General features: G+C 63.2%; 1 protein-coding gene across 1 annotated transcript; it reads left to right on the plus strand.

Annotated features, from left to right (window-relative positions):
- The first annotated feature begins 1209 nt into the window (after positions 1 to 1209).
- On the plus strand, positions 1210 to 10275 carry TPRA1 (transmembrane protein adipocyte associated 1). The gene is made up of 11 exons (XM_055413396.2): positions 1210 to 1471; positions 5686 to 5809; positions 5970 to 6102; positions 6927 to 7013; positions 7101 to 7173; positions 7265 to 7344; positions 7715 to 7825; positions 7915 to 7975; positions 8291 to 8393; positions 8491 to 8571; positions 9893 to 10275. The coding sequence occupies exons 2-11, from the start codon at positions 5703 to 5705 to the stop codon at positions 10131 to 10133; spliced, it is 1077 nt and encodes a 358-aa protein (XP_055269371.2). The 5' UTR covers positions 1210 to 1471; positions 5686 to 5702; the 3' UTR covers positions 10134 to 10275.
- The last annotated feature ends 3631 nt before the right edge of the window (positions 10276 to 13906 follow it).

Below are 13906 nucleotides of genomic sequence, written 5' to 3' on the forward strand. Positions count from 1 at the left end.
CCACCTGATGCAAAGAACTGACTCACTGGAAAAGACCCTGATGCTGGGAAAGATTGAAGGCGGGAGGTGAAGGGGACGATGGAGGATGAGATGATTGGCTGGTCTCACCGATTTAATGCACATGAGTTTGAGTATACTCCGGGAGTTGGTGATGGACAGGGAGGCCTGGCTTTCCTAAGCCCATGGGGTCGCTGAGTCAGACACGACCGAGTAACTGAACTGAACCCACTCCAGTATTCTGGCCTGGAGAATTCCATGGACTGTATAGCCAATGGGGTCGCAAAAAGTTGGACCCCATTGAGTGACTTGCACTTGGATTAATTTGGGAAAGATCCCAGATGTTCTCCTTACTTGCTGCAGTTAATAAATCCTTCCTTGTCCTGCTTTTTACCACGGTTGTGTCTTTCTACTCAACACCCCTGGAAAAAGGAGTCCAGTTTTGGGTAACAACTGAGGAGGAAATGAAAGGGCTTTGTGTTACAGAGACTGGACAGCTGCTTTGGCTAGGGTGTCAAGTGGAAGTGTGTGTCAAGTGACAGACCCACAGGTAAGGAAGCTTGGTGTAGTCAAGGAAGAGAAACAGGGAACACAGAGAGGAGCGGGCGGGAGGGAAGAGGATGAGGAGGCAGGAGGGGCCAGGCCCGGCGGAGCCTTGCGGTGGGGGCAGAGGCGTGAACCCCGCGCAGACGCAGGAGGGGAAGCACAGGCTGTCTGGGAGGGCTTCCTGGAGGAGGCTGCCTGGAGGGAAGCGGTGAGGGCAGGCAGGCCAAGCCGCAGGCCTGGGTCCTGTCACCTCCCGGTCCTGTGACTTCGGGGGAAGCGCTTAACGCCTCCGCCCCGGGGTCTGCTCTGCGAAGAGGGATGACAGCCGGCCTGCAGGGCGGCCTGGAGGCGGAGGGCGCGTGGGCGGGTGCGAAGGGGCCGCGCCGAGCCCGGAGGTCCCCGGGCCGGAGGCGGCGGAGCGCCTCCCCGGACGCTGGAGGCGGGGGCGCTGCGGGCGGCGCGCGTGGACAGGCAGGTCGCCAAGGGTTGCGGCCGCGACCCCCGGCGGCCGAGGGTGGCGCGCGCGGGTCCTTTAAGAGGCCGGCGGGCCGCCCCGCCTCCCGGGGACCCGATTGGCTCCGTCCTCTGCACGCGCCCCGCCCCCTTTCCGGCGTACCTCCGTCCCTATTGGTCGCTGCCGGCTGGGGGCGGGACCCCGCGCCGCCGCGGGCAGGGAAGGTGGCTGTTTTTGCAGTTTCGGCGGAACGCAGAGGACGCGCCTCCCTTCCGGGTCGCTGCAGCCGGGAGGGCCGCGCGGGGTCAGGCCGATCGCGTCTCCCTTCCCCGCCCGCCCGCCGCCCGGTCTCCCGGAGCCGGCCTCCCGCGCCACGCTCCGCGCGCCACTTTCCCGGCCCGAGCGCCGGAGGTCCAGGCCCGCGGCCTTCGGCGGGGTCCGCGCCCGGCGGCGGATGGGCGGCCGGGGCCCCAGGTAAGGGGGAGCCCCTGCTCTGCCCCAGCTGCGCGAGCCGATCGCGAACGTCCCTTTCCCGCCTCCTGCCGCCGGGAGCGGGCCTCCCGCCCAGAGGCAGGCCCGGGGCCGCCGGGGAGGCCGAGCTCCCGGACCCTGTGCCCCAGGCTGTGCGCCGAGACGTGTCTGCGAATGGTCACCTCACCTCCCGAGAGGGTGGGGGGTGCGGGGTGTCTCCTGGCAGGGGCAGCGGGAAGGGACCTGTCCTCGCTGTGTGGTGGGGACGGGGCCGTGGGGCCTCCCGGACGGTCCTCCCACTGTCCAGAAGGTCTGGGCCGCCCTCTCTCTGCTGCTGGACGTTCATCTGTCCAGCTCACCACATTGGCTGTCCCCCCGAGAACTGGATCATGAAACGCCGGGGCTGGACGGCCCACAAACACACAGACACACAGCTGAGGGCCATTTCAGATGGAAGGGGTGGTCAGGGAGGGCTTCTTAGAGGAGGTGGCCCAAAGGGTGCGACCCGGTCGGGGGCCGGGAGAGCACGCAGCCTGCCAAGTCGAAGGGAATCTGCAGAGGTCAGGCCAGAAGGCACAGGGCTGTCTTCCCTCCTGGGGGCTCCTGATAGGGTCCACCCCCTTCCCCAAGGCTGGAGGATAATGGTTGTGAAACATTCCTCACCCAGTTTTGGTTCAGGATTGAAAGTTCGTTGAGCAGCTGGGGCCGGCCTCCCTGAGGGGTTTTTCCACAGCAGCTTGTCTACTCAGGGTTTTCTGTTTCTTCAGGGCTCCCATCCAGGACCTCTGGGCCACACATGGTCAGTCCCACTGCACATACCGGGGAGACCCAGCAACTGAGGCTCAGAGAGGGAGGGCCCTTCTGGCCCAGGTCCAGCACACAGGGCCCACACCACTGGCCTGATGCCCACAGGCTGGCCACAGACAGAGGCAGGGCGAGAGGGTGGGAGGAGGTCTCTGGAATGGCAGCGAGGTCAGGAGCGTCCTCCCTAGGTGGAAGAGACAGTCTGTCCCAGAGTCCCTGGTCCTGAGTGGCGCGGGGCTGCCCAGGGCACTCAGCGTCCCAGGAAGTCCCCCTCTCTCCGTGCCCTCCGCCAGCCTGCCCTCCTGGCTCCTCTCTCCTGCAGACCCCTCGCTCTGGCACGGCCTGGAGCTCACCTGTGGTGGGGGAGGGGAATGGGGGCCTCCGATGGTCCCCCTCAGCCTCCTTCTGTCTGTGAGGGGACAGCAGCTGGCCGCCCGCTCCTGGAGGCCGGGGTGGTGGCCCCACGGATCAGCACCCAGAAAGTATGGGCCCGGAGTGCTCACAGGAAGGGTGGGGTGCGCTTGTCCTGTTGCTTGTGTCCCAGCTTCAGTTATTTTGAGCTCTGACACACCGTGGTAACCTGCTGTGAGTCATGTGATCCCTACCCCTGTCCGCCCCGAGTCCGCTTGTTACCAATAGTCCACCCTGGATCAGGCCTGGGCGGCCCTGCGTCTGCAGGGGAGACACCGAGCCCTGGGACACCCCCCTAGGAGGGGGCCCGGGCCCTGGAGGCGAGCTGGGCCATGGGGGTCTCCTCTTCTGCCACTATTGTGGGGCTGGGGCGGGGAAGCAGGCACAGCGGACACCGACCTTCCCCAGCCCAGACTCCAAAGCAAGTGGGGCTTGGACCCCGTGAACCAAATCTTGCCCGCCCACACCCCCAGCTCCCCCTCTGGGAAGAAAGCAGTCACCTTTGCGTGTGTGGTCCGGTGCAGACTCCCTTCTCTGCTCTTGCCTGATCCTTCCAGCAACCTTGCTGGTGGGGATGCTACGGTCCCGTGACACTGAGAGAGGGAAAAGACTGGCCCAAGGTCACAAAGGTAGCACCTGGCAGAGCCAGAAGGTCAAGCTGGGGATTTGTTAAGATTTCAGAATGCAAGGTCCTCCCCAGCGGTGGGGCTGGGGATCCTAGCTTCAGGTGTGGCTGGATCCAGGGGCTCCTGTCTGGCGCTGCCTGTGTCTCTCCTCTGTGTTCCTTTGTCGGCTCTTGTCCCACGTGGACTCCAGTGTGAGTGCTCCCTGGGGTTGCGGAGGGGGTGTTATAAGTCGTACCTACTCACTGTGCACAGAGATGGGGGTGCTGAGGTTCCCCCCAGGAAAGGGGGCTGCTGGCCACGCAAAGCCAGGAGAAGTCCTCCAACCACACTTCCACTCTGGCCACCGTCCACCCACAGGCTCCTCTCGGCCGTGCAGGGGTCCCTGCAGGACATGAGGCAGCCCTGAAGCCACCCTGCTGAGGGGGCTGCACTGGCCATGCCACCCCTGCTGGAAACCACTGGCTTCCGGTCAGCAGCTTCAGCTTCTGGTGCCTGTGAGGGGCCTTGTCGTGAGCACAGGGCATCAAGGAGGTCCTGCAATGATGGAGCACCTGCTTAGCGATCGTGGGGACTCCATCCTCACCTTAGCAATCCCAGGGACACCCCCCTCACCTTAGTATCGCGGGGACACCGTCTGCAGCCAGTGGGGACGCTGCAGGCGCCCCGAGACTCAGGTTGGAGCCTGGAATGAGCTTCCCCCGCCTTCTGCCCTCACCCCTCTTGGGTCCATCTATGGGTCCCGCTGGCCGACCCTCCCAAAGGGGTCCCAGATCCCACCACTCCACCCCTGCTGCTGCCTCCAGTAGGGCTGCTGTCCTTGTCGGCAGGCCGAGCACTCCGTCTCCCTGCCCCCATGCCCCTGCTTTGGTGCCCCCTCCACCCGTCTCCCTCCACCCATCCCGTTGCGCTTAGAGGGAGATTGGCTGACCTGGCCACCACCCTGTCTCCTCTCTCTTCCAGCATCAGCATGCCCTGTGCCCTTTGAACAGGCCAAGACTGTTTCTGCCTCCTGCCTTTGCCTTCACTGCTCCCTCCCCGGGATGTGCTCTGCCCAGATTATCCCAGTTCAGCTACTTTCAGTTATTTAGATCTCAGTCCAAATGTCATTCTGTCTGACAACCCAGCCTGTGGCAGCACTACTTTGCATTCCGGTTTAGCTACTGAACAAAGGCTGAGATGACAAGGTAGACGGGTACTGCCATCTGCTGCACAGTAGTCTGTGCAGGCTGACCTGATTGAGACCCAGATGCCCTGTTACCCTCTGTTCCATGACTTCTGCCTCATGGTCCATAATGGCTGCTACTGCTCCCACCACCACACCCACAATTCCAGGCAGTGGGAAAGGAGGAGGATGTGCCCTGAAAATTGGCACACTTTGCTGCTCATACCCAGTTGGACTCAACTTGATCACGTGGCCACAGCCAGCACGAAGGGAAGCTGCGAAAGTGGCCCTGCTTCTGGGAAGCCATGTGCCAGCTAGAATCCATGGCTCTGGTACAAAGTGGCATGGACGCTGGGGACCCCAGCAGTTTCGGCTGTGTTTCCCGTCATTTTATTTTGTCCCCCTCCTGTTTTCTTCTCAGCACGTACTTCTGGAAGTTTGGTTTGTAAGCACGGGTGCTTTAATACCTTTAATCCCCTTTAACACCGCCTGGCCTCCTCATCAGGTTGCCGAAGGGGTCTGATCCCAGAGCCTCCAGCAGCGGCATGTGTGGGAGGGAAGGATAGAGGGTTCTGAGCCCCCGGTCCAGGCCTACCCACCCCAGAGTCTCCCCAAGTGCAGGGCTGCCCCTGCACCCCCCACCCCAGCCTGCACAGAGGGCACCGGCCCCCTGCAGGAAGCGTCCTGGGCTGCTTGTGGCCGACCTGGGCACTCAGTGCGTAAACGATTCACCTTCCTTGTTGCTGAAAACCTGCTGAAGCCGTAACCCACCCAGAAAGGCGCCCCACTCACAGGCGCGTGCTCGATGAACCGCGATAGGCAGCACAGCCACGCACCGACCCCGCCGTGGGCCCGCCACCCTCCACTGGGCGCCTCTCCCCGGCCTCCGCTCAGCATGCTGCCTGCCAGGCCTGGGACAGGGACTCGCTCCTGTTTTTGGGCAGCGTTCTAGCATTGATGCAGACACCCCGCTGGGCGTGCATTCTGCTGATGGCAGCACTTGGGCTGCTCTCGCCCCGGGCTGTTGTGGACTGCCGGTGGTGGGGGTGCCAGGTCAGGAGCGTGGCCTGTTCAGCCATCGTTTTCAACGCTGGCATCTGTCACGTCCTGCTGCCGGGCCCCGTGCTCCCTGCAGACACCCCCTCCTTCCTGCTGGGTTGGGGACCCCAACACCCTGGTGCTGCTCACCTGCTGACTCTCCCCTCTCCCCCCAGGGCCAGCTGCTGGCAGGATGGACACCTGGGACATGGGGGCCAGCTCGCCCCCGCCTCTGGCGCCCAACATCAGTGTGCCACATCGCTGCTTGCTGCTGCTGTACGAGGACATTGGCACCTCGCGGTGAGGGGCACGGCCCTGCCCGTGAGAGGGGTTCCCTGTGGGAGTGTGTGTGCGCGTGGTGGGGGCAGGCAGGCACAGCCCTGTGTATTTGTGTGAGGCAGGCGTCCTGGGGTGCAGACACAGCCCCACCACTGAGCCGCCTACTATGCCCATCTTCTAGGGTCCGGTATTGGGACCTCCTGCTGCTCATCCCCAATGTGCTGTTTTTCATCTTCCTGCTCTGGAAGCTTCCATTTGCTCGGGCCAAGATTCGAGTCACCTCCAGCCCCATCTTTATCACCTTTTATATCCTGGTGAGTTCATTCCAATTGGTGACAGAAAACCCAGTTCCACCTGGCTTAAGCAAAACAGGGAATTATTAACTGTCTTTGTAAAAAATAACCAGCTTTAGGTATGGCTGCATCCAGGGGTTACCTGACGCTGTCCAGACCCTCTCTTTGCACGTCTGCTTGCCTCTAGCCTTACCTTCACATGCGTTCCCCCGACACGGAATCAAAGCATCCAAGAGCAGCTGTGTGCTGACCTCCCTGAGCTGACCCCCTGCCAGCTGCAGTGGAAGGGCATCACTTAGTGGTTCCGCACTGCAGACCTGGCATTACCGCAGAGTGGCCCACCTGGGAACCCCTGTTCATCCCTGACTCACAGAGAAAGGGACACTCTAGAGCTGGGAGGGAGGGGTCAGCTCAGCAAGACCGCATGGACCGAGGAGGGTAGTGGCCACAGGAAGCAAACTGGGGAAGTATGACTTGAGGGAAGGGGCGTGGGTGCCAGGTGGGGGATGCCCAGCCTGTTCTGACCTCTGGCTGTCCCAAGTGACCTCGGGCCAGTGGCATGGCCCCTCTGGACCTCAGGGCCGGTCCACCAGATGCTATGTGGATCTTTTCAGCTCACGGCGCTGGGAGCACACACCCAGTGGGATCACACAGAGCTCCCATCCCTGGCCGCCTGGCACACGGCGGATATGTGGCCCCGAGCGGTGTCAGCCTCCCCGAGGCTAGACACGGTTTTCCAGGCTCAGGGGTCAGAAGGTACGGCCTTGAGCCCACAGAAGTGGTTCCGGGAGGGGTTGTCCCCCGGTGCGACCTGCCCCCCACCTGGGTCTGCTCTGCCTCCCCAGGTGTTCGTGGTGGCGCTGGTGGGCATTGCCCGGGCGGTGGTGTCCATGACGGTCAGCACATCAGACGCCGCGACGGTGGCTGACAAGGTGGGCCCGGGCCCGTCGGTGGGGACGCCGGGCGCCGGGAGGGGGGTGTGGCCCTGGGGCTGACGCTCTGCCCCCATCTGTGTCCAGATCCTGTGGGAGATCACGCGGTTCTTCCTGCTGGCCATCGAGCTGAGCGTGGTCATCCTGGGCCTGGCCTTCGGTGTGTGCCCCTGCGGCCTGCGCCCGCCCCAGCCCCGCCCCGGCCCCGCCCCGGAGCTGGCCCCGCCCCCTGACCGGGATGTTTCTTCCAGGCCACCTGGAGAGCAAGTCCAGCATCAAGCGGGTGCTGGCCATCACCACGGTGCTGTCGCTGGCCTACTCCGTCACCCAGGTGAGGGGCAGGGGGCTGGCAGCAGGGGGCTGGGCGTGCACTGCTTCCGGTCCTAGGTTGGGGGCGTCAGGGGTGAGGCGTCAGGGCGTCAAGGGCAGGGGCTCAAACGTTCAATGCTGCGAAGGAATCGCCTGCAAACCGCGGGCTGGGCGCCTCGTATTCTGATCCACCAGGCTAGACCTGCTGTTTCAGCAAGCAGCCAGGCAGCTCTGCGGGTCCCCCTGAGAGCCGGCATCCAGAGGGCCCTCTCCTAGTGGGGGACCCCCGCCTGGGGGCGGGCTGTGGCGGAGAGCAGGCTGGAGTGGGGGACGGAGGACCTTAGTGGGGTGGGCTGCGGGAGCCCCTGAGGCCCGCCCCCACACCCCTGCAGGGAACGCTGGAGATCCTGTACCCCGACGCCCACCTGTCGGCTGAGGACTTCAACATCTACGGGCATGGGGGCCGCCAGTTCTGGCTAGTTAGCTCCTGTTTCTTCTTCCTGGTGAGCCGACGCGGGGCTGGGGCTGCCCGCGGGGCCTGGGCGTGCTGCTGAGGGGTTGGGCGCCTTGGTCAGCCCCGCTGCCTCCTCAGGTCTACTCCCTGGTGGTCCTGCTCCCCAAGACCCCGCTGAAGCAGCGCATCTCCCTGCCGTGTGAGCGCCCGGGACGGGGCCAGGCGTCGGGGTGGTGGTGGTTGGAGGATTAGGGGGGTGGTTGGGGGTGATTGGGGGTGGGGAGTGGTTGAGGGTTGGTTGGGGTTTGTGGGGTGGTTGGGGGGTTTGGGTTGGGGGTAGGGGGTGATTGGGGGACGGGGGTGGGGGTGTCGGAGAGTGGGGTTGGGTGGGGGTGGCGGTGGTTGGGGTGGTCGGGTGGTTGGTGGGGTGGTTGTGGGTGCCCTGGGCGGCCCAGAGCACACAGCCCCGTGCTGGCCCTGGCCCGGGGCAGGACCTCACGCACCCGCCCTGCAGCGCGGAGGAGCTTCTACGTGTACGCGGGCATACTGGCTCTGCTCAACCTGGTGCAGGGGCTGGGGAGTGCGCTGCTGTGCGCGGACATCATCGAGGGGCTCTGGTATGTGTGGGGGGGTGGGGGATGGGGCGGGGGTCGGGGAGGCCAGGGGTGGGGCGCACGTCCCCCCGCCGCAGCCCTGACTCGCCCCTGCCCCCAGCTGCGTGGACGCCACCACCTTCCTCTACTTCAGCTTCTTCGCGCCCCTCATCTACGTGGCCTTCCTGCGCGGCTTCTTCGGGTGAGCCCCCCGCGCAGTGAGGGACGCCGGGTGGGAGTCTGAGTCAGAGGCCGCAGGCGGGGTCGCTCGCGCATGCGCAGCTGCCACCACCCCCCCACACCTCCCCCGGGCCTCGCGGCCTCTGGCTCAGGGCGCCCAGGCTTCCAGGGGCTGAGGAGGCCGGGGGTGCATGTCAGAGCACGCTGTGCATGCACCGAGCACACAGACACTGTGCACACAGGTGTGTACACACGTGCATGCATGTTCACACCCACATGTACCCATATGTAACTCAGTCATGAACATATGCCTGCACGCACACATATGGAGACCTGGCTTCAATCCCCGGGTTGGGAAGATCCCGTGGAGAAGGGAGAGGCTCCCCAGTCCAGTGTTGTGGGCTGGAGCATCCCATGGACTGTGCAGTCCACAGGGTTGCAAAGAGCTGGACACAACTGAGCAGCTTTCACTTTCACACACGCACACAGGCACGTGACACCCGTGTGGACGCGCGTGTCCAGACGTTCAGTAGATATATATACACCACAGACACACACAGTATGCACGCCACAGCCTGTTCCCTCCAGAGCAGGCTGGACCGGCCAGCCTGCCCATGTGCTTGGCCACTGCCTCCTCAGCAAGCGTGCTGTTGGTGCTGCAGACGCAAGCCCTGAGCTCCCCGAGGAGCTCATGTTCCATCGGGGGTGCCTGGAGCAGGGAGCGGGGTTGGGGGGTGTCCAGCGTGCCTCTGAGCATCGGGTGGGTACACCTTTGTACATGTCTGTGTCTGGAGGCCTGTCAGGGAGCTGGGAAGCTGGAGACTGTGGGATTGAGGGATCCCAGCCTCAGCTGTGGGAGTGGGCGTCTTGCCCCCAGCCCGTTCCCTACCTGCCAGGTCTGAGAGGGTGGGGGGCTAGACTGGACCCCAATGTGCATGACCTCACGCACGACCTGTCTCCGTGGGCTCAGGCTGCTTTCTCCCAGGAGAGTCACCCCGAGGTCTGGGGACGGGTGGCCAGACACCCAGTGGGTGGTGCGAGCGGGGCAGGCGGGGGTCAGAGCGGTGGGCGCCCCGTGCTACGCGCACCTGCTCTTTAAGGCCTGCTGTTCCCCAGGCTGGACTCTGTCCATCCACTTGACATGAGAAGGCAGGTACTCCCCGGGTTCACTCGCCTGGAGCTGGGGGGCTCACACGTGTCCCAGTGGACCCCAGAGGGCAAACAAGGAAGGGCGCCTCAAGGGGTGGGCATTAGGGGCCCTCAGCGTGTTTCTTTCTGGGCCCAGCCCCAGCAAAGAGGGCCTTCTGGACTCACAGAGGTCCCCTGACTCTCTTCCCCACCAGCTCGGAGCCCAAGATTCTCTTCTCCTACAAATGCCAAGTGGACGAGACTGAGGAGCCGGACGTGCACCTGCCCCAGCCCTACGCGGTGGCCCGGCGGGAGGGCCTGGAGGCAGCCGGGGCGGCCAGCACGCAGTTCGATTCAGCCGGGGTGGCCTACTTGGATGACGTGGCCTCGCTGCCCTGCCACGCCGGCAGCATCAACAGCTTGGACAGTGAGCGCTGGAAGGCCATCAACGCCTAGCTCAGCCACCCTGGGGGCTGGACTGCAGGGGACAGCGAGCGCTGGAGGGCCGTCAACACCTAGTGCAGCCATCCAAGGGACTGGCTGCGGGGGGCCGGGGGCGGAGAGCCCCAGCGGAGTGGACAAGGGGCCCTGCCCACCCTCTGTCCCCACCTCTGTTCAGCCGGGGCCGCTTCCCCCTCCCAGCTGCCCCTGCTGCACTCAGGGACGTGGCCCTGACTGTGTGTCCCAGCCACCGTCTCCCTGCAGCCTGGGCCCCGGGACTGGACTGGCCTCCTCACCTCCCACCCCCACCCCAGAGCCTGCACCGGCGGGATGGCCGAAGTGTGTCTATTTTCCTGATCTGTTTTCTAATAAAAAGGAACAGGGTGGAAAGTGGTGGCGTGGCTGCCGTGGAGGGTTGGTGGGGCCGGGGGGCCCCCATGCCCCCGGCGGGACGGTCCTCATTCTGTGTGCCGGGCCACCCCCCCGTGCATGGGGGGAAGCAGAATCAGACTCTGCCTCTCGCCAGTCCCCGCACTGGCAGGCCTTCGGGGCACCCGGGGAATGGTCTCCATCACCCTCCCATCAGAACCAGCTTTCAGTTTCCAAGGAGCAGCTGTGTGCTCGCAGCTGGGAGGACGTGACCTTCCTTGTCTCGCTGAGATTCCTTCTTATCAGCACTAAGAAAGCCTTAAGAGTTTCCAAGGCCGGAAACTAAAATCCCACTGTTGGGCACCAAGAGGAGGGGGAGAAAAAGTAGGCTCAACAAGCTGGAAACATCGCCAATGAGCAGAACATGCGCAACCGGGGGCGGCGGGGGCATCGCCTCTGCGGGAGAGCGGTGGGTGCTGTGGGCGCGGCCTCGGCCCAGGGCTTCAGGGGTGACCACACCCTCAGTAGCTGCTGGAGACAGTTTTAAAAACAGCCCCTGGGCGGTGTTTTAATAACAACCACGGGGATTAAGGATCCGGGAGACAATGAGAGCCCCCCTGTCCCCTCCCTCCTGACTCTGCCCGGGCCCTGGGACCAGGTGCCCACCGGCGTGAATTTCCCTTTTGTCACCAAAGCACACACGTGTGCGTCCGCAGACAACGGGCTTCACCTCAAACAAGCGTGTTCACGCGGCTCCTCTCCCGCTGCTGTCTGCACTCAGCTCCCGTCCCGGGCCCCCCTCCCGTTCGGCTCGCCACCGAGTCAGCAGAGCATCATCTACTCGCCAGCTCTGTTTGCAGTGACTGGTGTCCGACGCCCGGTCTGCCTGATCCCCTGTGCACACCAGGGGCTCCGGGGCAGATCCAGGGGACGAGGTCTGGGCTGTTCTCCCAGTGGTCCGGGTGGTCGGGCCACAGACCCAGAGATCTCACTCCAGGTCCTTCCCCGCCCTCAGGGCTTCCGAGACCCCTCGAGGGGTCCCTGAGGTCCAAACTATTCTCATAGTGAACCGAGTGCACCAGGAAATTTTCCAGACCCGGCGGGTGATGGCCGATGGCATGTGTGCATTATTAAAATTAAACTGTTGAGTATATAGCTTCAAATCCATAAATGTTAGTAGACTTAGTTCCCATCCAGGACACTCGCTGTTTGCTCCGGGAACTCTCAGTCCATCTCAGAACAGTCACAGCTGGTTCCCGTGTCCACTGGGGGTCGTGGAGGGCCTGTCATAGCCTGACCTGCCTGATCGTCACTTGAGGGGACACTGAGCATCCAAGCAGGGAGTCCTTTCTGAGGCTGGAAGGGGCAGGAAGTCAGGGAGCCCGGCGCAGGTCAGACTCCGCCGCCATGAGTGACCCGCACCCTCTGGCCTCAGTTGCAGACGCACAGAAGGGAACACAGGACTTGCGTCCCTGGAGCATCGAGAGCCAGGGTGGGCCAGGGCCAGCCCCGCAGAAGCCATCCTGTGCGTTCCCCGCAGACAGACCTTCCTCCTGCTTGACACCCACTTGACCACCTCCACGCACACTCACGTCGGGAAAGCACATGGACAGGACCACACTGTCCGAGCTGAGGGCTCCGTGGCCGTTCTCCCGACTGTCCCCATGGCAAACAATCTAGTTCAGGGCCAGACACATGAGGGCTGGCTGCCACCGGAAGGAAATGCTTCTCCTCACCCATTGGTCACGCACTAGCTATTTATATTTATTATTCAGAGGGAAGCAGGGACCCTGACTGTGGAAGGGGGCGTGACCCTAATGACACAGCGTGTGTGCTCCGTCACTCAGTCGTGTCCGACTCTGTGCAACCCCGTGGGCTGCAGCCCGCCGGGCTCCTCTGTCCCTGGGGCTCTCCAGGCGAGACCCCCAGAGTGGGTGCATAATGCAGGACTTCTCCCCAGGAGGCTGGGCGGCAGGCCTACCTGTGAGAGCACCCTCCCCAGTGCCGGCACCCCAGCCTGCGGCCCCTGGAACGCCAAGCTTCCCAACACTCAACTGCCAGCCGTGTGGGAGGGAGACCGCGTGTGGCTGGGAATGTTTATGCTTACCAAATCATTTCTTTTTGCAGCTGTTTAGTCAGATCGGTTAGGAATTGTGTGGGGATGTTTATTCTGGCGAGAATGTTGGATGGCATCACCGACTCAGTGGAAGTGAGCTTAAGCAAGTTCTGGGAGTTGGTGATGGACTGGGAGGCCTGGCGTGCTGCAGTCCACGGGGTCGCAAAGAGTCAGACACAACTGAGCGACTGAACAACGTTGGAGCCTGTGGACTCCGATCCAGCCTGGCCGCTGGGCCTGTAAACTTCCCACTGGACACCAGAGGGCGCTGGGCAGCAGCCTCCCCGCTCTCCTCCCGGCCCCTGCCCAACCCTCTGACAGCAGGTAACATCCAGACCCCAAAGGCTGGGTCCAGGAACAAGGTCCTGATCAGGAGCTACGTTTAGCCCTCTCAGGTTCGACACCTCATACGCTGGTGTGAAAAAAGTTATGTCTGTTGACCCAGATTAAGATTCATGTACCTGCTTGAAAATGTCTTAGCTGGAAATTTTCTGAACATCCAGTATGGAGAGTTGTCTTTAAACACTTGGGCTTCCCTGGTGGCTCAGCTGGTAAAGAATCTGCCTGCGATGCAGGAGACCCTGGTTTGATCCCTGGGTTGGGAAGGTCCCCTGGAGGAGGGAAAGGCTACCCACTCCAGTATCCTGGCCTGGAGAATTCCATGGACTGTACAGTCCATGGGGTCACAAAGAGTTGGACACAACTGAGCGACTTCCACTTTCTTTCTTTTAAATACTCAGCGCCACGCATCCTTCCGTGCCTCATGGATGCTGCCCCTCACCCGCTCCGCCTCTCCAGGTGAGCCGTGGCGGGCGAAAGCCGGGAGGTCCAGGCCGGGACACTGCTGGCTGGGGCCTCTGCTCGGAACAAGCCCGCTCTCCTGAGGTCGGTTCCTCTGCTAGACGCTGGCCTTCCTGGCCCCCAGAGGAGACGGGCGCTGGACGCACGCACTCAGGTGTATGAAGAAGAGATGCGTGTGTAGCTCCCGCCTGTGCTAGGTGCTGCCATGAGGCTCCGCACCTCCAGTGGCCCTGTGACCCTCTCAGCGCTGAGCTCGGCGGGTGCTGTCATTGTCCCTGTTTCACAGACGGGAAAACTGAGGCTTAGAGGTTTTGGTGACCCGGCAAAATGCCCGCTGTAGGAAAGTGGTGGAGCTCTGGTTCTGACCCAGCAGTGAGGCTACAGGCCCACGCTTTGCAGTGTTAGAACCATGAGACAGCCGGAGACTCCGGACAACCTCTTTGTGCCCCCTTGTCCACGGAGGCCTGACGTCCTGGCCCTGCAGTGACGCGGGTTTCTCCCC

The sequence above is a fragment of the Moschus berezovskii genome, chromosome 24 (genome assembly GCF_049115385.1).
Source record: "Moschus berezovskii isolate FMDL1 chromosome 24, NW_MosBer_1.0, whole genome shotgun sequence".
NCBI lineage: Eukaryota > Metazoa > Chordata > Mammalia > Artiodactyla > Moschidae > Moschus > Moschus berezovskii.